The following is a 23898-nucleotide window of genomic DNA, read 5'->3' as shown; positions in this document are numbered from 1 at the left end:
TTAGAAATTGAGATATCGGCCTTTAAAATATTATTGACAATATTGAGAGTAGGACTTACCTTGAAGAATGTCTCAAATAATACAAGATGCCAGTTATATCAGACAATATTTTTAACATTAATAACATCACAAATTCGCAATAAACCCAAATTGTGAAAAAAATCACCCCGGGCAGATTTTTGGCTATTTCTCCATCCTGCCCAAAAGTGTCTGCTTTTGACACGACACGTCACATATAGTAGATTATATCTTATATATGTATATATGAATTATAAAAACGAGAATGAAAGTCTGTAATAGTATATAAAAAATGATGTTTATGAGTACATGGTAAGAATATTTTCATGAGGGGAAATATGAACTGTTCCATTCAATGACATGAACGAGGCTTTGCCGAGTTGATTGGACATTTCAATTAAAAATGAAAATATTCTTTCCATTGAGCAAATAAATATTTGTATTATATAACTCATATATAAATTTCCTTTCTTCCATTTAATTTTATACATCACCATAAAAATAATATAAATCAAAAAATATATATAAAGTGTATTTATTTTAGAAGCGATACCACCACCTATAATCGGCGAGTCGAGGTGGTCACCGTGCGCACTATACGCTCGCATTTGTCAGCGTTGTCAATATAGCTACGAGTTAGTGTACAATGTAATGGATAATGGACTATTGCACTCGCGCGGAGTGCAAAAGTCTTTTTTTTCTTTTCTGAAAATGGCCCAAATAATAAATAGTAATTGATCAATGATATGATAAGAATCTTTGTATGTGTTATATAAACTTAAGTGTTTTATTAATTAGCATTTTATTATATTGGCGATTTAGAGTCTCCTTGCCCAGAAAACCAAACACGTTGTGACGATGGAGAATGTATTCCAAGTGAATTCTGGTGTGATGACTATGCAGACTGTGAGGATAGAAGTGACGAACTCATGTGTTGTCCTGACACACAGTTTAACTGTGCTAATGGAAGATGTATTGAGTGGGATCTGCGTTGTGATGACAACGATGACTGCAGAGACAATAGTGACGAAGAGGGATGTGCAGGTAATGTGTGATAATTCCAGTTCTCTTCAGGATGCTGGATGTGGTATATCCTGTGCTGTTGACGGTATTCCTATCAACGGTTCAGGTCCAATATATAATATCAATAGCATCGATTACAGTTTCCAATTATTGCCAATTGACAACCTCATCCCACATTTGTCTTTATCAAAATTGAGATGTTGGTTTGAATAGCACAATTTGTGTGAACAAAAAACATAGTAATTTGTACTAACCACGCCGGAAATGTATGTTCCAAAAGTCTCATTACCATTTGGAACCGTTATATCAGTATATTGTTCACATGGATTGGCCGCGGGGAAATTAAGATACCTATTTGGAAAGAATAAATTTATGCAATTAATAATACGCTTTTCTTCCATATTACAACATACAAGACCAATTAAAAGTACACCTCAAATGCAACATATCAATACTAGGAAGAACTAGGAATTCTCATTGAGAATTATGAAATTGAATTTTAAACTTCTCTCTTCCCTTTCTATACTTGTGAAATTTCGACACCAACTGAAAATCAAATTTGACTTTTAAGCTTTAACATATGCCTAGACTTTTGAACACTTTTAATGGAAAATAACCGATTGTTTTCCTTGGCCTGGTTACAATAAAAAATTTCGATTCTAATGTTCAATATTCAACTCCTAGTCTTTCATCGTCCACTACGAATTATTGAGAGTTATGTCCATGTGGATGAGTCTTGTGTCAGAGCAGATAATTGAAGATTGAAATAGTTCAATCTAAGATGGTTACTCTCTTGATTTCTGCACAAAATCAACGCATAAGTGCATATTTCTTGGTGTTGAATGTCATCTTGGTAGTCTTATTGTATTACAATATGAGAACTGTTTAATATTGCAATCAAATTGAATGGAGAGAAATTGGTATAGATGTTGAGAGGAGGTAGTGAATACTTGGGATCTGGAAATGTGTTGTAAGGTATTGTATTGTCGGTTTTTGGTGTAATATGCCTAAATGTTTAACCATAGTTTACTAATATTTATTATGTTTGTACAGGGTGAGTCAAAAAAAGTGCAATAGAGCAAAAAATCGATATTTATGTAAGAACCACGTTGAACTTTCCAATTATTGAAAGTTTCTATAAATGCCACACTCAATAGTCACCTGTTGCGAAAAAATGAAGTCAATCACATCTACCGTTTAATTTTTATATGTCCTTTCGCTACGATACCCAATTTCCTTATTTGTCCACGAGGTACCATGTATTTTGAATGAGAGCACACAATGCACAATAAAATCACCAGCTCTGAAACTGACTTTAACTTAAATAAGGTTGATTTTTGCGTTAATTTAATTTCTTTTTTCTGTTCAAACAAACTTTCTAACATTATTTTAAGTCCTTCATACCTCACTCGACTCCAATTCCAGTTTTTTAATCCCAATATGTCCAACTTACTGGATATTTATAATTCACTCCACTTCAATTTGCGCGCATTTCATCTCGACATTTGAAAAAATCCGCGTACAAATGTGTATGTTTTTGATAGAGAATAAACATCTGTAAAGTAAAGGTAAAATGAAAATAACAACAAATAATGTTTCTTTTCCTTAAACAAGACCCAGGACAATATCAATTTGGGTGCTCCATTTTATTTCAATGCCAATGAGGTTAAGAAAATATCTGTTGTTCCAAATCTACCATACCCAGAGTGGGCTGACATTTAAATTTTAGATGCTTCTTGGACAAACATTAAAATTGGGTATAGCTATAAAATGTGTCATAAAAACAAAACGGTAAATGCTAATTCCTTGGTTTTTTCACACAAGGTCACTAATAGATATATCATTTATAAAATGTTTTAAAACCTAAAAGGTTCAAATCGGTTCTTAAATAAAAATTGATTCTTTTCTCTATTGCACTTTTTTTGACTCACCCTGTAGCTTTATATGGCAAATTTGGTGTTAAAATAATTGCACGAGTTTTATCTATGCAAAGACACCTTCATGTTTGTTGTCGGTTGCTGAATACTTGAGTTATAAACGTTCAAAATGGTATCGAGACTTTTGGGACATCCTGTACATTGCTATACACACGTCTTTGCTTCTCATATGAAGACCTGAGCGCAAGAAGACCGTAAGTCCACTTGGCCCCTCAACATGTATACACTACAGTTGCGCATAGTTTCGGATAGTTTGGTAAATGTTTTATACATGTTCAGGGGCCAAAACAAATCCTTCACAACCTTTCATGATGTTTTCACCCTGGAACATGTATTTTAATGTTAAAACATTATAAAACCCTAAGAAACTCTATGTGACTTTAGTGTATACATGTTGAGGGGCCAAGTGGACTTACGTCTTCTTGCTCGCAGGTCTTCATATCAAAACCGTTGGAGCACTACAACTAAAAACTTGGAAACATGTTGTTTTAAAGGTACGCCTCATATCGGACCACACCTCTTTAAATAAATACATTATTTAAGGGTAGACGAGGTATTGTTGGTCGAAGCAACCTACAAATCGATTTTCATTATCTAGATCAATATATTATTGAAAATTAATACCTTGATGTTTTGCAAAAGTTCATTCTACAAATCGTATACTCTGCAAATTTGCTTAAGGGAAGGGGTATGAACGTTTGGACAGTATTTATTGTGGGACATTAGAGCACATCAGACATATCGAATTGCATTCTGAATACGAAGAATGTCCTTCTGATATCAAATATTTTTGATTTTTTGAAATTCGCAATGTAATACACATTTTATGGCAAATCATTAAAAATTGATATTTTTGATATTTTTAAACAGTACTCGAAGTAAACTTTATAAATCTGATGATTTCTACCTAAAGTGTATGTAGGTGGGATGAAAAGCCGACGATCAATTGAAAATTTTGACCTTTCGTATTGAAGATATGGATTTATTTTCCCCAAACACTAAAAAAATTTAGGTCTTTTTGGGGAAAAAATCCATATCTTCAATATGAAAGGTCAAAATTTTCAATTGATCGTCGGCTTTTCCTCCCACTACATACACTTTAAGACTATATCATTAATTCTATTACCCCCACGACCCATTATTCAAAATCGCGCACTGTGATTTGTTGAAACGCGTCACGTGACAGACCATTAATTAGCGATAAAGTGTCAAGGGCAACGAACTTTATGTTCTTCTATCATCACAGCGCACAGCAGAGCACACAGTACACCTGCTTATGTAGGGGAGAATGGAATGTCAGGGGTGTGTTATTGTATGTGCATACCTGCTTATAGGGGAGAATGGAATGTTAGGTTGTGTTATTGGAATGTGCATACGCTTTGGCTACGCGTATGCGCTCCATCTTGAGGTAAACAACTTGAAATTTTGGGCAAAAAATTTGATATTTTCTCTTTAAATCACACTATTTTGTGGTAATAGAATAGAAATAAAGGGTGCAGCATTATCCTTTACACGCAAATAATGTGTCCTCGGCAGTAAAAACGTTTAAATAATGGGTTCGGCTGCGCCTCACCCATTATTTACGTTTTTACTGCCTCGGACACATCATTTTCGTGTAAAAGATCATGCATTACCCTTTATTTCTTAAATTTATAAAATTTACTTCGAGGACTGTTATATCTCCAAAATGTGAAAAATATCAAATTTTAATAATTTGTCATAAAATTTGTATTATATCGTGAATTTCATAAAATGAAAATTATTTGATATCAGAAAGACATTCTTCGTATTCAGAATGCAATTCGATAGGTCTGATGTGCTCTCATGTCCCACAAAAATGCTGTCAAAACGCTCATTCCAGTTCCCTTAATTTATTGTTGTTAATTAGTTATGTACGTTTTACAAAAGTGTTGTTGTTTCAGCCCTCTTCACAACGTAACTCAAGAACCGCAGCACCTATAAAAGTATATCTGTGATATTTTAATTCTTCTACACGCTCGCTATGAATTGAGCAATGCAATTTTTGCCAAAGCTCACTACCATTCGTAAGATGCTGTGAACTACCAAATCACAACAGTTTAAAATAATTAATAACCTTAAGTCATATTATAACATTCAACCACTTCTTTCCTTGTATTATTTTTCTGCAATTTCAGAATGTGCCGAGGACGAATACAGGTGTCGTACAAACGTTGATGTTTGCATATCGAATGATTATCGTTGTGACTACGTTGCTGATTGTGAAGACTCCAGTGACGAAACAGATGGATGTAAGAAATAAAGCCAAAAGACCCATACTCATGAAGCTCCGGGTGGGCCCTATTGTTACTTTACATGTGATAAGATTTTGGATTTGTTCATTGACATGTATTGACAATGGACTATTCTATTTATATAAAATCCAAACTACCCCTGTGGACGATTTTGGAAATATCTTCCACAGGAGGAGTATGAATTTCAAATGGAATGAACAAAGCTGGATTTGAAACAAATCCTCCCTCAGTGGAATATTCGGGTTGAATCTTTCTTAGAGGGTGTATGAAATTCAAATTGAGATGCTAATGTATTAATTCCATTTGAAATGAATACTACCACTGTGGAAGATATTTCCAAAATCTTCCACAGTGGTAGGGTGGATTTTAAATGGAATAGCTAAATTTACCCCGACAATGAGCAGATGTCAAAAATTCACTATACCCAGCAAACACAAAACGTTTTTGACATCATTCGCAAAAGGTTATAAAAATGTCAGAAAACGTTTAAATGTCGGGTTATATAAAGGGTATATTAAGGGTATAAAACGTTTTCATAATATTAAAAAACATTTTTTGATAATCTACTGCCCATCAACCACAAAATGTTTTACAGAAAACATTTAAATGTTGGGTTATATAAAGGGTATAAAACGTTTTAATAACATTCCAAAAACATTTTTGAAAACTTTATACAAAACATTCTAAACAGAATGTTATTTGGGGGTTGAAAAAACAAATTTTGCGAAAAGTGTTTGCCCAAAAATATTTCCAAGAAGGTTTTAAAAACTTTTTCACGACCTTTAGATAACCCGAAATTTAAATGTTTTTATAAAAACGTTTTGATAAAAACATGTTAAGAACATTTGTGTGTTTGCGGTGTGCATATATTTTAAAATAATGTTATTTAAGTGTTGACAAAATATTAGGCAAAAAATGTTTGCAAAAATATTTTACAATAACATTTTGAAAACATTTTAAAAATATTGAGTGTGTTTTCATTGAAAACATTTAAAAAATATTGTTGTAGTGTGTTTTCATACAAAATGTTTTAAAACGTTTTCATGACCTTTATATAACCCGACATTTTAATGTTATTAAAATGTTTTACCTAAACCAAAAGACAAAATAGAACTTATTTAAAACGTTTTCAAAACCTTTTTGTGTTTGCTGGGTAAATTCAGCTTTAATCAAAGATCTCGGGATTCACTTTTCAACTTCCTAATGCTGGTTTCATACTTTCTGCCGCTTGCCGCTGAATGGGGTGACGCTTCATCGTGCCGCTTACACTTGTCTGCAAGCGCAAGCGGAGCGGCACACCGCTGAGCAGCAGCGGCATGACTCTTGCTGCTCAGCACCATTACAAAATCGTATTTTGTTCTCATATGTCAGAGCGGCACCGCTCCGACTTGAATTCAAATCCCATTGGTGCTGCCACCGCGGCAAAGCGGTGGAGTGGTGCGACTGCGCAGTGAAGCAATATCATTTTCAGAGCGGCAAAGCGGCAAGCGGCAGGAAAGTATGAAACCAGCATTATGATTCACTTTTGTTGTTTGAACTCGGTGTTAAGAGTGACTATCAAAAAGAGATTGGTCGTACATGGTTTTAATAATTAATCCAATTATATCATTTCTAATTATATTTTGTTGATGTGTAAAGTTACTAATGAAGTTGCATTATCTTTGATTTCACTTAAGGCAGGATTAGTAAGCCCTTAAGTTAATCGGTGTATGACTATGACAATTGAGTTCTATGGACTAACTGTTTAAACTTTTTCTGCTCAGGCGAATGTGACCCCGAAACTGAATTCGCTTGTGCCGAGGGCGGATGTGTGAACGCCACATGGGTGTGTGATTGGGACTATGACTGCTTTGGCGAGTTAGATGCAAGTGATGAACTGAATTGTAACTGTACAGAAGACCAATTTCGATGTGTGGACAGTGGTGTGTGTATACCCGCCGGCTACGCTTGCGATTACGTTTACGACTGTTTCAACTACACCGACGAAACCTCGTGCACTTGTGATCCTGAGTATGAATTTGAATGTGACGGCGGCGGATGCATCAACAGCACGTGGGTTTGTGATGGAGACGAAGACTGTTTTGATGGAAGTGATGAAAGCGTATGTGGTACAACTGAAGCACCTGGTACAGAAGGTATGCATCAATAAGAAACATTTAAAGAGACATGCAAAGATAATTGGTAACGCTGAATATTATATTCAGACTCCTGCTGTCCCCACGGTTCATTTAGAATTAGATTAATAAACCACGAGAGTTAGAGAGTACTACGCCCTGGGTGGAGGCATTAACCCCATGGGCACTACTGCTTTTCTTTCCCCCTGATTGGCTAATTACATGATAAAAGCATTTGACAAACCAATGAAAATAGAGATTTTAGATCTCTCACCATTTCCCATCAGCCATACTGACTATTCTTACCATATCTTTGATTGGCTCAACAGATGATATAGCTCTCTTTGTAACCAATCAAAATAGTTCTTAGAGGCTGATATATCAAAAAGAATAGGGTATTTACCCCTGACTGTCTTAAACCATGCAATTACTGTTTGGATATTCACAATCTGTGCTAACTACAGACAAGACGTGCGTTGAACGGCTGCCGCTTACAGCGGCCATTAAAACTTGTATAAAAAAAGTAAATAAATAAACAAAGTTTATTTTATCGAATGACCCGGCAGTAATATGAAAGTTATTTGCACCCTTAAATTCATTCGCAAAATAAACCATTATTATATTAAATATTGTACACAGCACCAACTTGTCAACCTGATGAATTCTTCTGCGCTGATGGAGCATGTGTCTCCAAAGAATGGGCATGTGATGGATTTGAAGACTGTGCTGATGCCAGTGATGAAGACGAAGCTTTCTGTGAGACCTGTCCATTCCAATTCCTCTGTTCAAATGGATTATGTACAGACACGGACAATGTTTGCGATGGAAGGAATAGTTGTAGAGACAACAGCGATGAAACTCTAATTTGTGATGTTGGTAAGGAGAGAAAATTTATTTAATATCCTGTTTTAATTATTGAGTTGGTAGTGTGGGTAGCTAATTGGAGGTTATTGAAAATTGACACATATTACTTGGTGTAGTCTACATGATATTTACCACGTTTCTCAGACCAGCCACTCCAAATCAATTGGGTCTATGGGATGAGGGTCAACATGACAGTACAACTTGTGACATAATAAAGCAACGTTAATCATTTCCAATTATATTATTTTATGATTTTATTATCAGAATTACCATCTCCATCCGTTGGCGATATTGGAGGAAGATCAGTCACACTCAATTTTGATGATGCTCCACCGACAATAGACAACTACCCTGGCAACATTACGCAATATGCCGTTACATTAACTCCACAAGATGGCGGTCCTTCGCAGACTGTGTATGTTCCTGCTGAAGCCGGAAATTACACAATTACAGGTTTGCGACCAGAGACAATGTATGACGTTGAGGTTGCACCTGTCATTACAACTGAAGGACAAGAGCCCAATGTATATAATAATATTGGAGGCACTCCTTTTACATTTGAAACGAGTAAGTTGGCATGCACGCAACGTATGCAATCTATAAATAGGGAAATGTTGTATGTATGTAGGTTTGTATGTTGATTGAAAGGCTCTGTCAGTTTGGATCCAAATGTCGGCAAATTCATACGGGAGATCGAGGAACGTACGGGAAGTGCAATAAACAATATTTGACCAAAATCTGTCAAGATTTGGTCTCGAAAAAAACTCTTCATGGTGTGACGAACATGATGCGTACTGCGAGCTGGCGAAATCGCACAGGGCGTTGAGCTTCAGGCAAAGTTGATCGCGGTGACTGGTTGGCGATTAGGAAAGAAAGAAAAGAGGGCATGCACGCAATGTACGTAATTTAAAATAATTGTTTATTGTAAATTGTCTTCACTTTGATCAAGATTGCGACCCAAGGCCACGGACTATGCTATCTGTTGTGAAAGAGTCCTTTAAAATATGATCTTGGAGTTTCTTGTTGTGAAAAATTGTTGGATTTCTTCTCTAAATTGTTTCTATTTCAAGAATGATACTTGTAATAAAACAAAATCATGTTTATTATGTCATTGTTGTAGTATTTGCTCCAACGACAGCAGCAAGTACTACTTCCGATCCTGACGGTTATGGAACTACAGGTAGGTTATGTGGTAGACATGGTACAATATAATTGTACATGAGTTTACATGACTAAATATAACGCTATAATGTAATATTTGATTCACATATCTCAAATAAATCAACGCATCAACATGGCAATATGTAAAGGTGAATACATATACAAGATCTCAGCAAACGCAAAACATTTTCGACATCATTCGCAAAAGGTTAAAAAAGGTTATCAGAAAACGTTTAAATATCGGGTTATATAAAGGACATATATAGGGTATAAAACGTTTTCATCACATTAAACAATATTTGTTGATAAACCTACTGCAAATACCGTAAATGTTCGCCTAATAGCGCTATGGGCTCCCTTGACATAACTGGAATTTTAGACACAAACTAAAAGTGTCCTCCCATAAAAATCCCACCAGCAGGGCACATACCCTTAATTTTTGTACATGAAATTTACCCCAAGGCAAAGGAGCCCAGGTGCGCCATTAGGCGAACGTTTACGGTATTCTAATATAATGTTATTTAAGTGTTGACAAAACATTTGGCAAAAAATGTTTTACGATAACCATGACAACACTTTTAAAACATTTTAAAAATGTTGTTGTCATGGTTGTAGTTTTATTAATCAGCATTTCATTATATTGGCGATTTAGAGTATCCTTGCCCAGAAAACCAAACACGTTGTGACGATGGAGAATGTATTCCAAGTGAATTCTGGTGTGATGACTATGCAGACTGTGAGGATAGAAGTGACGAACTCATGTGTTGTCCTGACACACAGTTTAACTGTGCTAATGGAAGATGTATTGAGTGGGATCTGCGTTGTGATGACAACGATGACTGCAGAGACAATAGTGACGAAGAGGGATGTGCAGGTAATGTGTGATAATTCCAGTTCTCTTCAGGATGTTGGATGTGATATATCCTGTGCTGTTGACGGTATTCCTATCAACGGTTCAGGTCCAATATATAATATCAATAGCATCGATTACAGTTGCCAATTATTAAAGGTCCTTGACCCGATTGACAACCTCATCCAACATTTGTCTTTATCAAAATTGAGATGTTGGTTTGAATAGCACAATTTGTGTGAACAAAAAACATAGTAATTTGTACTAACCACGCCGGAAATGTATGTTCCAAAAGTCTCATTACCATTTGGAACCGTTATATCAGTATATTGTTCACATGGATTGGCCGCGGGGAAATTAAGATACCTATTTGGAAAGAATAAATTTATGCAATTAATAATACGCTTTTCTTCCATATTACAACATACAAGACCAATTAAAAGTACACCTCAAATGCAACATATCAATACTAGGAAGAACTAGGAATTCTCATTGAGAATTATGAAATTGAATTTTAAACTTCTCTCTTCACTTTCTATACTTGTGAAATTTCGACACCAACTGAAAATCAAATTTGACTTTTAAGCTTTAACATATGCCTAGACTTTTGAACACTTTTAATGGAAAATAACCGATTGTTTTCCTTGGCCTGGTTACAATAAAAAATTTCGATTCTAATGTTCAATATTCAACTCCTAGTCTTTCATCGTCCACTACGAATTATTGAGAATTATGTCCATGTGGATGAGTCTTGTGTCAGAGCAGATAATTGAAGATTGAAATAGTTCAATCTAAGATGGTTACTCTCTTGATTTCTGCACAAAATCAACGCATAAGTGCATATTTCTTGGTGTTGAATGTCATCTTGGTAGTCTTATTGTATTACAATATGAGAACTGTTTAATATTGCAATCAAATTGAATGGAGAGAAATTGGTATAGATGTTGAGAGGAGGTAGTGAATACTTGGGATCTGGAAATGTGTTGTAAGGTATTGTATTGTCGGTTTTTGGTGTAATATGCCTAAATGTTTAACCATAGTTTACTAATATTTATTATGTTTGTAGCTTTATATGGCAAATTTGGTGTTAAAATAATTGCACGAGTTTTATCTATGAAAAGACACCTTCATGTTTGTTGTCGGTTGCTGAATACTTGAGTTATAAACGTTCAAAATGGTATCGAGACTTTTGGGACATCCTGTACATTGCTATACCCACGTCTTTGCTTCTCATATGAAGACCTGAGCGCAAGAAGACCGTAAGTCCACTTGGCCCCTCAACATGTATACACTACAGTTGCGTATAGTTTCGGATAGTTTGGTAAATGTTTTATACATGTTCAGGGGCCAAAACAAATCCTTCACAACCTTTCATGATGTTTTCACCCTGGAACATGTATTTTAATGTTAAAACATAATAAAACCCTAAGAAACTCTATGTGACTTTAGTGTATACATGTTGAGGGGCCAAGTGGACTTACGTCTTCTTGCTCGCAGGTCTTCATATCAAAACCGTTGGAGCACTACAACTAAAAACTTGGAAACATGTTGTTTTAAAGGTACGCCTCATATCGGACCACACCTCTTTAAATAAATACATTATTTAAGGGTAGACGAGGTATTGTTGGTCGAAGCAACCTACAAATCGATTTTCATTATCTAGATCAATATATTATTGAAAATTAATACCTTGATGTTTTGCAAAAGTTCATTCTACAAATCGTATACTCTGCAAATTTGCTTAAGGGAAGGGGTATGAACGTTTGGACAGTATTTATTGTGGGACATTAGAGCACATCAGACATATCGAATTGCATTCTGAATACGAAGAATGTCCTTCTGATATCAAATAATTTTGATTTTTGAAATTCGCAATGTAATACACATTTTATGGCAAATCATTAAAAATTGATATTTTTGATATTTAACAGTACTCGAAGTAAACTTTATAAATCTGATGATTTCTACCTAAAGTGTATGTAGGTGGGATGAAAAGCCGACGATCAATTGAAAATTTTGACCTTTCGTATTGAAGATATGGATTTTTTTCCCAAACACTAAAAAAATTTAGGTCTTTTTGGGAAAAAAATCCATATCTTCAATATGAAAGGTCAAAATTTTCAATTGATCGTCGGCTTTTCCTCCCAGCTACATACACTTTAAGCCTATATCATTAATTCTATTACCCCACGACCCATTATTCAAAATCGCGCACTGTGATTTGTTGAAACGCGTCACGTGACAGACCATTAATTAGCGATAAAGTGTCAAGGGCAACGAACTTTATGTTCTTCTATCATCACAGCGCACAGCAGAGCACACAGTACACCTGCTTATGTAGGGGAGAATGGAATGTCAGGGGTGTGTTATTGTATGTGCATACCTGCTTATAGGGGAGAATGGAATGTTAGGTTGTGTTATTGGAATGTGCATACGCTTTGGCTACGCGTATGCGCTCCATCTTGAGGTAAACAACTTGACATTTTGGGGAAAAATTTGATATTTTCTCTTTAAATCACACTATTTTGTGGTAATAGACAGTAAAAACGTTTAAATAATGGGTTCGGCTGCTCCTCACCCATTATTTACGTTTTTACTGCCTCGGACACATCATTTTCGTGTAGAAGATCATGCATTACCCTTTATTTCTTAAATTTATAAAATTTACTTCGAGGACTGTTATATCTCCAAAATGTGAAAAATATCAAATTTTAATAATTTGTCATAAAATTTGTATTATATCGTGAATTTCATAAAATGAAAATTATTTGATATCAGAAAGACATTCTTCGTATTCAGAATGCAATTCGATAGGTCTGATGTGCTCTCATGTCCCACAAAAAATGCTGTCGAAACGCTCAAAACGCTCATTCCAGTTCCCTTAATTTATTGTTGTTAATTAGTTATGTACGTTTTACAAAAGTGTTGTTGTTTCAGCCCTCTTCACAACGTAACTCAAGAACCGCAGCACCTATAAAAGTATATCTGTGATATTTTAATTCTTCTACACGCTCGCTATGAATTGAGCAATGCAATTTTTGCCAAAGCTCACTACCATTCGTAAGATGCTGTGAACTACCAAATCACAACAGTTTAAAATAATTAATAACCTTAAGTCATATTATAACATTCAACCACTTCTTTCCTTGTATTATTTTTCTGCAATTTCAGAATGTGCCGAGGACGAATACAGGTGTCGTACAAACGTTGATGTTTGCATATCGAATGATTATCGTTGTGACTACGTTGCTGATTGTGAAGACTCCAGTGACGAAACAGATGGATGTAAGAAATAAAGCCAAAAGACCCATACTCATGAAGCTCCGGGTGGGCCCTATTGTTACTTTACATGTGATAAGATTTTGGATTTGTCCATTGACATGTATTGACAATGGACTATTCTATTTATATAAAATCCAAACTACCCCTGTGGACGATTTTGGAAATATCTTCCACAGGAGGAGTATGAATTTCAAATGGAATGAACAAAGCTGGATTTGAAACAAATCCTCCCTCAGTGGAATATTCGGGTTGAATCTTTCTTAGAGGGTGTATGAAATTCAAATTGAGATGCTAATGTATTAATTCCATTTGAAATCAATACTACCACTGTGGAAGATATTTCCCAAATCTTCCACAGTGGTAGGGTGGATTTTAAATGGAATAACTAAATTTACCCCGACAATGAGCAGATGTCAAAAATTCACTATACCCAGCAAACACAGAACGTTTTTGACATCATTCGCAAAAGGTTATAAAAATTTCAGAAAACGTCGGGTTATATAAAGGGTATATTAAGGGTATAAAACGTTTTCATAACATTAAAAAACATTTTTTGATAATCTACTGCCCATCAACCACAAAATGTTTTACAGAAAACATTTAAATGTTGGGTTATATAAAGGGTATAAAAACGTTTTAATAACATTCCAAAAACATTTTTGAAAACTTTATACAAAACATTCTAAACAAAATGTTATTTGGGGGTTGAAAAAAAATAGTTTGCGAAAAGTGTTTGCCCAAAAATATTTGCAATAAGGTTTTAAAAACTTTTTCACGACCTTTAGATAACCCGAAATTTAAATGTTTTTATAAAAACGTTTTGATAAAAACATTTTAAGAACATTTCTGTGTTTGCGGTGTGCATATATTTTAAAATAATGTTATTTAAGTGTTGACAAAATATTAGGCAAAAAATGTTTGCAAAAATATTTTACAATAACATTTTGAAAACATTTTAAAAATATTGTTGTAGTGTGTTTTCATACAAAACGTTTTAAAACGTTTTCATGACCTTTATATAACCCGACATTTTAATGTTATTAAAATGTTTTTACCTAAATCAAAAGCCAAAATAGAAATTATTTAAAACGTTTTCAAAACCTTTTTGTGTTTGCTGGGTAAATTCAGCTTTAATCAAAGATCTCGGGATTCACTTTTCAACTTCCTAATGCTGGTTTCATACTTTCTGCCGCTTGCTGCTGAATGGGGTGACGCTTCAGCACACCGCTGAGCAGCAGCGGCATGACTCTTGCTGCTCAGCACCATTACAAAATCGTATTTTGTTCTCATATGTCAGAGCGGCACCGCTCCGACTTGAATTCAAATCCCATTGGTGCTGCCACCGCGGCAAAGCGGTGGAGTGGTGCGACTGCGCAGTGAAGCAATATCATTTTCAGAGCGGCAAAGCGGCAAGCGACAGGAAAGTATGAAACCAGCATTATGATTCACTTTTGTTGTTTGAACTCGGTGTTAAGAGTGACTATCAAAAAGAGATTGGTCGTACATGGTTTTAATAGTTAATCCAATTATATCATATCTAATTATAGTTACTAATGAAGTTGCATTATCTTTGATTTCACTTAAGGCAGGATCAGTAAGCCCTTAAGTTAATCGGTGTATGACTATGACAATTGAGTTCTATGTACTAACTGTTTAAACTTTTTCTGCTCAGGCGAATGTGACCCCGAAACTGAATTCGCTTGTGCCGAGGGCGGATGTGTGAACGCCACATGGGTGTGTGATTGGGACTATGACTGCTTTGGCGAGTTAGATGCAAGTGATGAACTGAATTGTAACTGTACAGAAGACCAATTTCGATGTGTGGACAGTGGTGTGTGTATACCCGCCGGCTACGCTTGCGATTACGTTTACGACTGTTTCAACTACACCGATGAAACCATGTGCACTTGTGATCCTGATTATGAATTTGAATGTGATGGTGGAGGATGCATCAACGGCACGTGGGTTTGTGATGGAGACGAAGACTGTTTTGATGGAAGTGATGAAAGCGTATGTGGTACAACTGAAACACCTGGAACAGAAGGTATGCATCAATAAGAAACATTTAAAGAGACATGCAAAGATAATTGTTACGCTGAATATTATATTCAGACTCCCGCTGTCCCCACGGTTCATTTAGAATTATATTAATAAACCACGAGAGTTAGAGAGTACTACGCCCTGGGTGGAGGCATTAACCCCATGGGCACTACTGCTTTTCTTTTCCCCTGATTGGCTAATTACATGATAAAAGCATTTGAGAAACCAATGAAAATAGAGCTTTTAGATCTCTCACCATTTCCCATCAGCCATACTGACTATTCTTACCATATCTCTGATTGGCTCAACAGATGATATAGATCTCTTTGTAACCAATCAAAATAGTTCTTAGAGGCTGATATATAAAAAAAGAATAGGGTATTTACCGCTGACTGTCTTAAACCATGGAATTACTGTTTGGATATTCACAATCTGTGCTAACTACAGACAAGACGTGCGTTGAACGGCTGCCGCTTACAGCGGCCATTAAAACTTGTAATAAAAGAGTAAATAAATAAACAAAGTTTATTTTATCGAATGACCCGGCAGTAATATGAAAGTTATTTGCACCCTTAAATTAATTCGCAAAATAAACCATTATTATATTAAATATTGTACACAGCACCAACTTGTCCACCTGATGAATTCTTCTGCGCTGATGGAGCATGTGTCTCCAAAGAATGGGCATGTGATGGATTTGAAGACTGTGCTGATGCCAGTGATGAAGACGAAGCTTTCTGTGAGACCTGTCCATTCCAATTCCTCTGTTCAAATGGATTATGTACAGACACGGACAATGTTTGCGATGGAAGGAATAGTTGTAGAGATAACAGCGATGAAACTTTAATTTGTGATGTTGGTAAGGAGAGAAAATTTATTTAATATCCTGTGTTAATTATTGAGTTGGTAGTGTGGGTAGCTAATTGGAGGTTATTGAAAATTGACACATATTACTTGGTTTGGTCTACATGATATTTACCACGTTTCTCAGACCAGCCACTCCAAATCAATTGTGTCTATGGGATGAGGGTCAACATGACAGTACAACTTGTGACATAATATTTTATAAAGCAACGTTAATCATTTCCAATTCTATTATTCTATGATTTTATTATCAGAATTACCATCTCCATCCGTTGGCGATATTGGAGGAAGATCAGTCACACTCAATTTTGATGATGCTCCACCGACAATAGACAACTACCCTGGCAACATTACGCAATATGCCGTTACATTAACTCCACAAGATGGCGGTCCTTCACAGACTGTGTATGTTCCTGCTGAAGCCGACACAAATTACACAATTACAGGTTTGCGACCAGAGACAATGTATGACGTTGAGGTTGCACCTGTCATTGAAACTGAAGGACAACCAGAGCCCAATGTATATAATAATATTGGAGGCACTCCGTTTACATTTGAAACGAGTAAGTTGGCATGCACGCAACGTATGCGATCTATAAATAGGGAAATGTTGTATATAATGTAGGATTGTATGTTGATTGAAAGGCTCTGTCAGTTTGGATCCAAATGTCGGCAAATTCATACGGGAGATCGAGAAACGTACGGGAAGTGCAATAAACAACATTTGAAGAGCTTAGTTTCAAAACCCCTTACGTCCACTTGCCCAATTTTGAGAACACATCAAAAAATCATCAAAATAATCACTGCTATAAGGTGTTTTTCAACAAAAGCAGTTTTTGGCGGGATGCTCATCCTACCCAAGCATCCCGCCAAAAACTGCTTTTGTTGCAAACCCCCAAATATCAGTGATTTTTTGATGATTTTTGATGTTCTGAAAAAATGGGCAAGTGATGTAAGGGGTTTTGAAACTAAGCTCTTCATTTGACTAAAATCGGCCAAGAATTGGTCTCAAAAACTCTTTATGGTATGACGAACATGATGCGTACTGCGAGCTGGCGAAATCGCACAGGGCGTCGAGCTTCAGGCAAAGTTGATCGCGATTAGGAAATAAATAAAAGAGGGATGAAAAGGAGCTAGGATTAAAAAGGTACATCAAATAGTTAAGGGTACGGGGTTATGGTTAGATACGGAATGACAGAAAGGGACTCACATCTCTTTCGTCGCCATTGAATCTACAGTAATAATCTTTGCGATTGTGAAATGTCGCCATCTACCGGTAACATTCGGAGGCCGTCAATACATTCTAGATCTGGTGTGTTATATATTTGTCCGTCAAAAGGTTATTTTTCTATTTTGATCTAAACATAACGAAACATACAAGAGAAGATAGCTTAGATTACTGTGAGTAATATAACCTATATTTTGTTGAAATCGGTCAAGAATTAGGTTAAAAAAATGGAAAAACATCTCTTTTTGGCAGTTAATGCCGATCGCAAACGAATGTGATACTGACGCTATGCGAGTATGCAGCAATACGCCAAACTATACATAATGTCATATGTTCAGTGATTCTTCCCGTTTTAGTGCTCGCTCCTATTTACCCAGCTAACGGGTTGTTAAACATTGTTAAAATTATTGAAATGCTTTATCACTTATTTCATTGTTTTTGTAGTATTTGCTCCAACTACAGTAGCAGGCACCACGGAAAGTGTTACTGGAACAGTGGGTAAGCTAAACAAAATTTGCTAAATGTTGAATAAATCCTACAAAATAAATGCAATTAAAGTTTGCCAGTCACATGTGCCTAACCTTGCTAACAAGGCTCATAATAATATCGAAAACTGTCATCATCTCAGGCTGTAATATGCAGACTAGTTTGATAACCAAAATCGCTTATAAATGTCGGTATCATAGTAATTGGTAAAAATTAAGTTATTATCAACACATAGTGCTCATGGAGCACAGTGCTACTGGAGCACTAAAGTTGAACCCCTAACACTATGCTCCTTGAACACTAAGCCTATCCCTAACCAGTACTCCTGGAGCGCTAAAGGTATAGCATTCCTGAAAAGATCACCTTATTTCTGTAACCTTAAATTAATCATACAGATAGCATATTATAATTATATCGAGTTGTGGTAACTTGATGGCGTATTGATTTCGAAAAAAGTTTGAATTTAACTGCGAACATCTGTAGATTAAATTCAGACTTCTGCTTTCTTCATGGTTCATTAGGATCGGGTATTAAGTGAACCATGAAAGTACTCCGTCCTTCGGAGGTGACATTAAAATGTTTGTCCTGTGTATACAGAGTCAAACCTGTACATGCATATGACAGTCAGTTTCGAAAAGAGTAGGATATTTATCCCTAACTGTCCCAAGCAGTCCAATTACTGTTTGAATATTCACAATCTAACAATACTACGAACTCCGCTTGGAGGAAGTAATTATGATTTATCATAATATATATTATGTGGCACTCTGTACTTTGTAGATCACCATACAGATTCCTGTAATTAAAATTAATAAATAAATATGCTTTCATTGTTTTTAATTGTTTTTTATCATTATCATGATTATGACCTTAGAATGACATAGAAATTATTTAGATCCCTGAATCCATTTGTAAAATAATCCATTTTTGTATTAAATATTATCTACAGAGCCAACATGTCCACCTGATGAGTTCTTCTGCGATGATGGAGCATGTGTCTCCAAAGAATGGGCATGTGATGGGTTTGACGACTGCGCTGATGCCAGTGATGAAAACGAAGATTTCTGTGCTAGCTGTCCATTCCAGTTCATGTGTACAAATGGATTATGTACAGACACGGACACTGTTTGCGATGGAAGGAATAATTGTAGAGATAACAGCGATGAAACTCAAATTTGTGATCTTGGTAAGGAAAGAAGCTCTTTAACGTGGTCGTATTTAACGCACAGTGTTAATTATTGTAGTAGGGTGGTGAATTGTCTAGCTAGTTTATTGGAGCCTATTGAAGCGGTGCATATCTGTTATCTAACTTAACATGTATTTAAACAAGTATTATAATGATGAAAATAGGAAGTTTGGAAAATATGGGGCTACTTGTAACTGTTGATGGTTGATAAAGGTTGATAGAATCAGATCAGAAGAGGAGTGTCTTTTGTAAAGTCTATAGCTAATTTCTTTAATATTTCTCAGACCCGCGATTTTTGATATTAAACTAAGATCTCTCCCACTCAATTGAGTATATGTGATGCGGGTCAAGATATGAACATGACAGTACAACTTGTGACACAATAAAGCAACATTAGTTGTTTACAATTCTATTATTCTATAATTTTATTATCAGAATTACCATCTCCAACCGTTGGCGATATTGGAGGAAGATCAGTCACGCTCAATTTTGATGATGGTCCACCGACAATAGACAGCGAACCTCCACGCAATATCCCGCAATATGCCGTTACATTAACTCCACAAGATGGCGGTCCTTCGCAGATTGTGTATGTTCCTGCTGAAGCCGGAAATTACACTATTACAGGTTTGCAACCAGAGACAATGTATGACGTTGAGGTTGCACCTGTTATTGAAACTGAAGGACAGCCAGAGCCCGAAGTCTATAATAATGTTGCAGCGACTCCATTTACATTTGAAACGAGTAAGTTGGTATGCATGCGACGTACGTAATTTAAAGTAATTTGTTCATTAACATTGCAAAAATGATTGACATGCATGTCTCACTTATTTTATTGTTTCTTGTAGTATTTGCCCCAACTACAGAAGCAGGCACCACGGAAAGTGTTACTGGAACAGTGGGTAAGCTAAATAAATGTTGATGTTAGCGAAAATACTGATAAAGTGTAGTAAATTGCTGGAAATATTGATAAATTTGGCCAAATCACAACATATAGTGCTAAATTGAAGTCAATGGCATAATATAAATGGCAAGTTACAGGACTGTCATCATCTCAGTCTGTGGAGCAGTAATAAAATCGCTCATGTCAGTACCGTATTAATGGGCAAAATTGAATTGAATCCGGTAGTACAGTGCTCCTGGAGCGCTGAGGTTGGAGCACTAACCCTACACTCCTGGAGCACTTAACCTACATATGAAAAGGTTTGACTACAAAAACGATTCTCATGCATCTATGCACAGTTTCCACCTCGATATACCCGAGTACACAGATATTATTAAGCACAGTGAGTCTAGCCTCTACGCAGTCTGTTTTATACTACACGGTTGAGTGCATAGCATCATAAGAGCTGTGTGAGATCTAGTGGAAAATAGGCATCTGTGATTCCCTTCATCCAATCATAATTTTTCTTTTATATCGAACGAAAGCTAACACTTCCCCCCTAACAACACTTTTTATTAGGTCAACAGATAACGCAATTCAATGTTTATACCAAAGCGAACGTGGTAACTCCGTTGAAAACGACCTATCCCAACACAATTTTTGACCACAATGTAGGTTTCAAAAGTCAAAACCTCAAGTGTTCCTTACAGTATTTTTCAAATTTTATGTCATTAAATGAAAGAGCACACTTATATTGTCCATTATACTAGCTTCATTTTAATGAGCAATGGTCAATTCTCTTAAAATTGAGAATCCTGTGCAAAAAGTTACTATTTTCTTCTGTTTTGTCATACGGTAGTAAATTCAATGAGCTATGACTTTGCTAAAGAGCGCTTATATGACCCTGTTTAAACCGTAACCAGTGCTCCTAGAGCATTAAAAGTATAATGCTCCTGCTCTTTTTCTGTAAACTGAATTAGTTATACAGACAGCATTTTTATATCGAGCAACAAATCCACATTGAGTGGGAGGGAGGTTAGTAGAAACGTTGCGGTATTAGCTCGACCATGTCTTACCTCATGGACCAGTCACTCTTACTAGTAATGCTGATCATTACAAACGAATATAAATGCTCCCGCTTGTTTACCAAAACGTATCTTTTCAGTATTTTATTATGTTGAAGAATTGTCAGTTATATATGTTATACACATACAACCGATTTTACATGTGTATGAAATTATGTAAAATTCTTTTGTGTTTTATTTGATTTTCATGTTAATATATCACTCAATATATATATACTTCTAATTTAGGAGAATGTGAGTCAGATGAATACATGTGTAATAGTACTGGAGAATGCATACCAATGGATTATCGATGTGACTACCTTGCTGATTGTGACGATGGCAGCGATGAGACCGATGGATGTAAGCGTATTAAATAAACATGTTGGCTAAAGTGGCATCTCCGTGAAGCACGAAGAAGGAGGAGTACTAATATTGAAGCATGAGAAACAATAATTAATACTAAAGAAAGCAGTAATAGACTTTCCATAAGACGCTCCTCTTCTGATCTGATTTTATCAACCTTGATTAACTATTAACAAGAAGCCCCATTATTCTCTCACTCTGGGAATCTATTTGGATTTATCTAAGGCATTTGATACTATTCATCATGATATCATATTAAACAAACTTGAATATTATGGCTTTAGAGGAACATGCTTAGAATGGTTTAAAAATTACCTATGTGATAGGTCTCAGTATGTGTGTTATAATTCATGTAATTCTTAATTGAAAAATATCAAATGTGGGGTTCCTCAAGGTTCAATTCTTGGGCCTCTGTTGTTTATACTATATGTAAATGATATTATTATTACATCATCGGCTCTGAAATTCGTTCTGTTTGCGGATGACACTACCATCCTATATTCTCACAAAAATCTTTCAGACAAAATAGAAATGATTAATATCGAACAAAGTAAAGTTACAAACTGGTTTAGAGCGAATAAGCTATCAATAAATGTTGAAAAAACAAACTTTATGATTATGGGTACACCTCAAAAAACATTTCATTTCAAAAGCAATACAAACGTAATGTTCGATGGAAGTATTCTTCCAAGAGTAAACAGAACGAAATTCTTGGGTATCATAATGGATGAAAATCTTTCTTTTAAATATCACATTGAAGCAATAGCTAACAATATATCTAAAAATGTAGGTATTATGCATAAGTTAAAATATTTTATTCCTAAAAGTATAATGTAATGTATATATTCTTCGTTGATAATGCCGTATTTGAGCTATGGTATTTTGATTTGGGGAAATACGCATATGATTTATTTGGACAAATTACTCAAATTACAGAAAAGAGTCGTAAGAAACATTACTAAGAGTGATTTTAGGGCTCAATCAGCTCCACTATTCAAAAGTCTAAAGATTCTCACTATCTCTGACATGTATAAATATTATCTTGGAATCTTTATGTATAAGCATTCTGTTAATTTATTACCAATTTTATTTGAATGTTATTTTATGAAAAGAAAAAATGTCCATACCATAAACACAAGACTAAAGAACGATTACCAGTTGGTTAGAAATAAAACGGCTTTCTCATCCAGAGGAATAAGATCATCAGGTCCCATTTTATGGAAAAAATATCTCATGATACACAAAATTCTACTAACATATTTAAATCCAAATTTAAATCAGACTTAATAAGTCTATATGAGTAAGGTACAAATTTTCAAATCATTTAAAAATACTTCATATACTTTTATTAAAAAAACAAAACAAAAACAAAAACCTTATCAATACACTATTATTATGGCATGTTTTAAGTTATGTGATGGTAACTTCAAATGTTTGTCGGCATAATTTTATGTGTTCTGTCCTTGTGTTCTCTCGTTTTTTGGTTTCACATTGGTGTAATGTAAGATGGAAGGTGTTGTCCACCTCTGGCCTCCTTTTGGCCTTTTGGACGGCTCCGCCATGCTTAATTAGTGACATGTTCATCAAATTATTTACTTTAAGAAATTTATTAATCTATAAAATAATCGATGAAATGTATGTAATGTTATGTATGTATTACTTTGGCATGGAAATAAAATATCTATCTATCTTCTCCTGTTTTGATAATTATAATACTTGTTTAAATACATGTTTAAGTAAATAACAGATATGCACAATTCATTTCATAATAGGTGAATGTGAACCAGAGATCGAATTTTCATGTGCCACTGGTGGATGTGTCAATATCACGTGGGTGTGCGATGGAGTGCCGGACTGCTTTGATGGAAGTGATGAAGAAGGCAACTGCACCTGTTCAGATGACCAATTTACATGCGCAAATGACTCTCAATGTATTCCAGCAGAATGGAGATGTGATTACATACCTGATTGTGAAGACAACAGTGATGAAATTATGAATTGCACGTGTGATCCTGAGTATGAATTTGAATGTGGCAGCGGAGCATGCATCAACGGCACGTGGGTTTGTGATGGAGAAGAAGACTGCTTGGATGGAAGTGATGAAAGCGTATGTGGTACAACTGAGACACCAGGTACAGAAGGTATGTATGGTAGTAATCGTAGTAATGGGCGACTCTGACCCAGATGAAGCTGTGTGCCTTCTGTCATAATATAGTGTTTAAAAAACCACACTGTGTTTTGGGCCAAATAGGGTAAAAT

At 35.4% G+C, this 23898-nt stretch overlaps 1 protein-coding gene across 15 annotated transcripts in view; it reads left to right on the top strand.

Moving 5' to 3' along the window:
* LOC140153752 (uncharacterized) overlaps window positions 1-23898 on the top strand; it is a 107660-nt gene that overhangs the window by 63373 nt on the left and 20389 nt on the right. For 9 of the 15 annotated variants that reach the window (XM_072176600.1, XM_072176589.1, XM_072176587.1 and 6 more), the window contains 17 exons: window positions 841-1062; window positions 5135-5248; window positions 7015-7386; window positions 8005-8241; window positions 8494-8796; window positions 9350-9409; window positions 10043-10264; window positions 13412-13525; window positions 15195-15566; window positions 16185-16421; window positions 16681-16989; window positions 18099-18152; window positions 19090-19326; window positions 19762-20070; window positions 20175-20228; window positions 21523-21636; window positions 23412-23780. In XM_072176600.1, coding sequence (XP_072032701.1) covers window positions 841-1062; window positions 5135-5248; window positions 7015-7386; window positions 8005-8241; window positions 8494-8796; window positions 9350-9409; window positions 10043-10264; window positions 13412-13525; window positions 15195-15566; window positions 16185-16421; window positions 16681-16989; window positions 18099-18152; window positions 19090-19326; window positions 19762-20070; window positions 20175-20228; window positions 21523-21636; window positions 23412-23780 — 3699 coding nt within the window. The remainder of the gene's footprint in view (window positions 1-840; window positions 1063-5134; window positions 5249-7014; window positions 7387-8004; window positions 8242-8493; window positions 8797-9349; window positions 9410-10042; window positions 10265-13411; window positions 13526-15194; window positions 15567-16184; window positions 16422-16680; window positions 16990-18098; window positions 18153-19089; window positions 19327-19761; window positions 20071-20174; window positions 20229-21522; window positions 21637-23411; window positions 23781-23898) is intronic. The other 6 variants (XM_072176599.1, XM_072176593.1, XM_072176597.1 and 3 more) reach the window with 6 other exon arrangements.

This window comes from Amphiura filiformis, chromosome 5 (genome assembly GCF_039555335.1).
Source record: "Amphiura filiformis chromosome 5, Afil_fr2py, whole genome shotgun sequence".
NCBI lineage: Eukaryota > Metazoa > Echinodermata > Ophiuroidea > Amphilepidida > Amphiuridae > Amphiura > Amphiura filiformis.
Note: the sequence above shows the minus strand (reverse complement) of the source record. Positions and strands in the feature narration are given on the sequence as shown.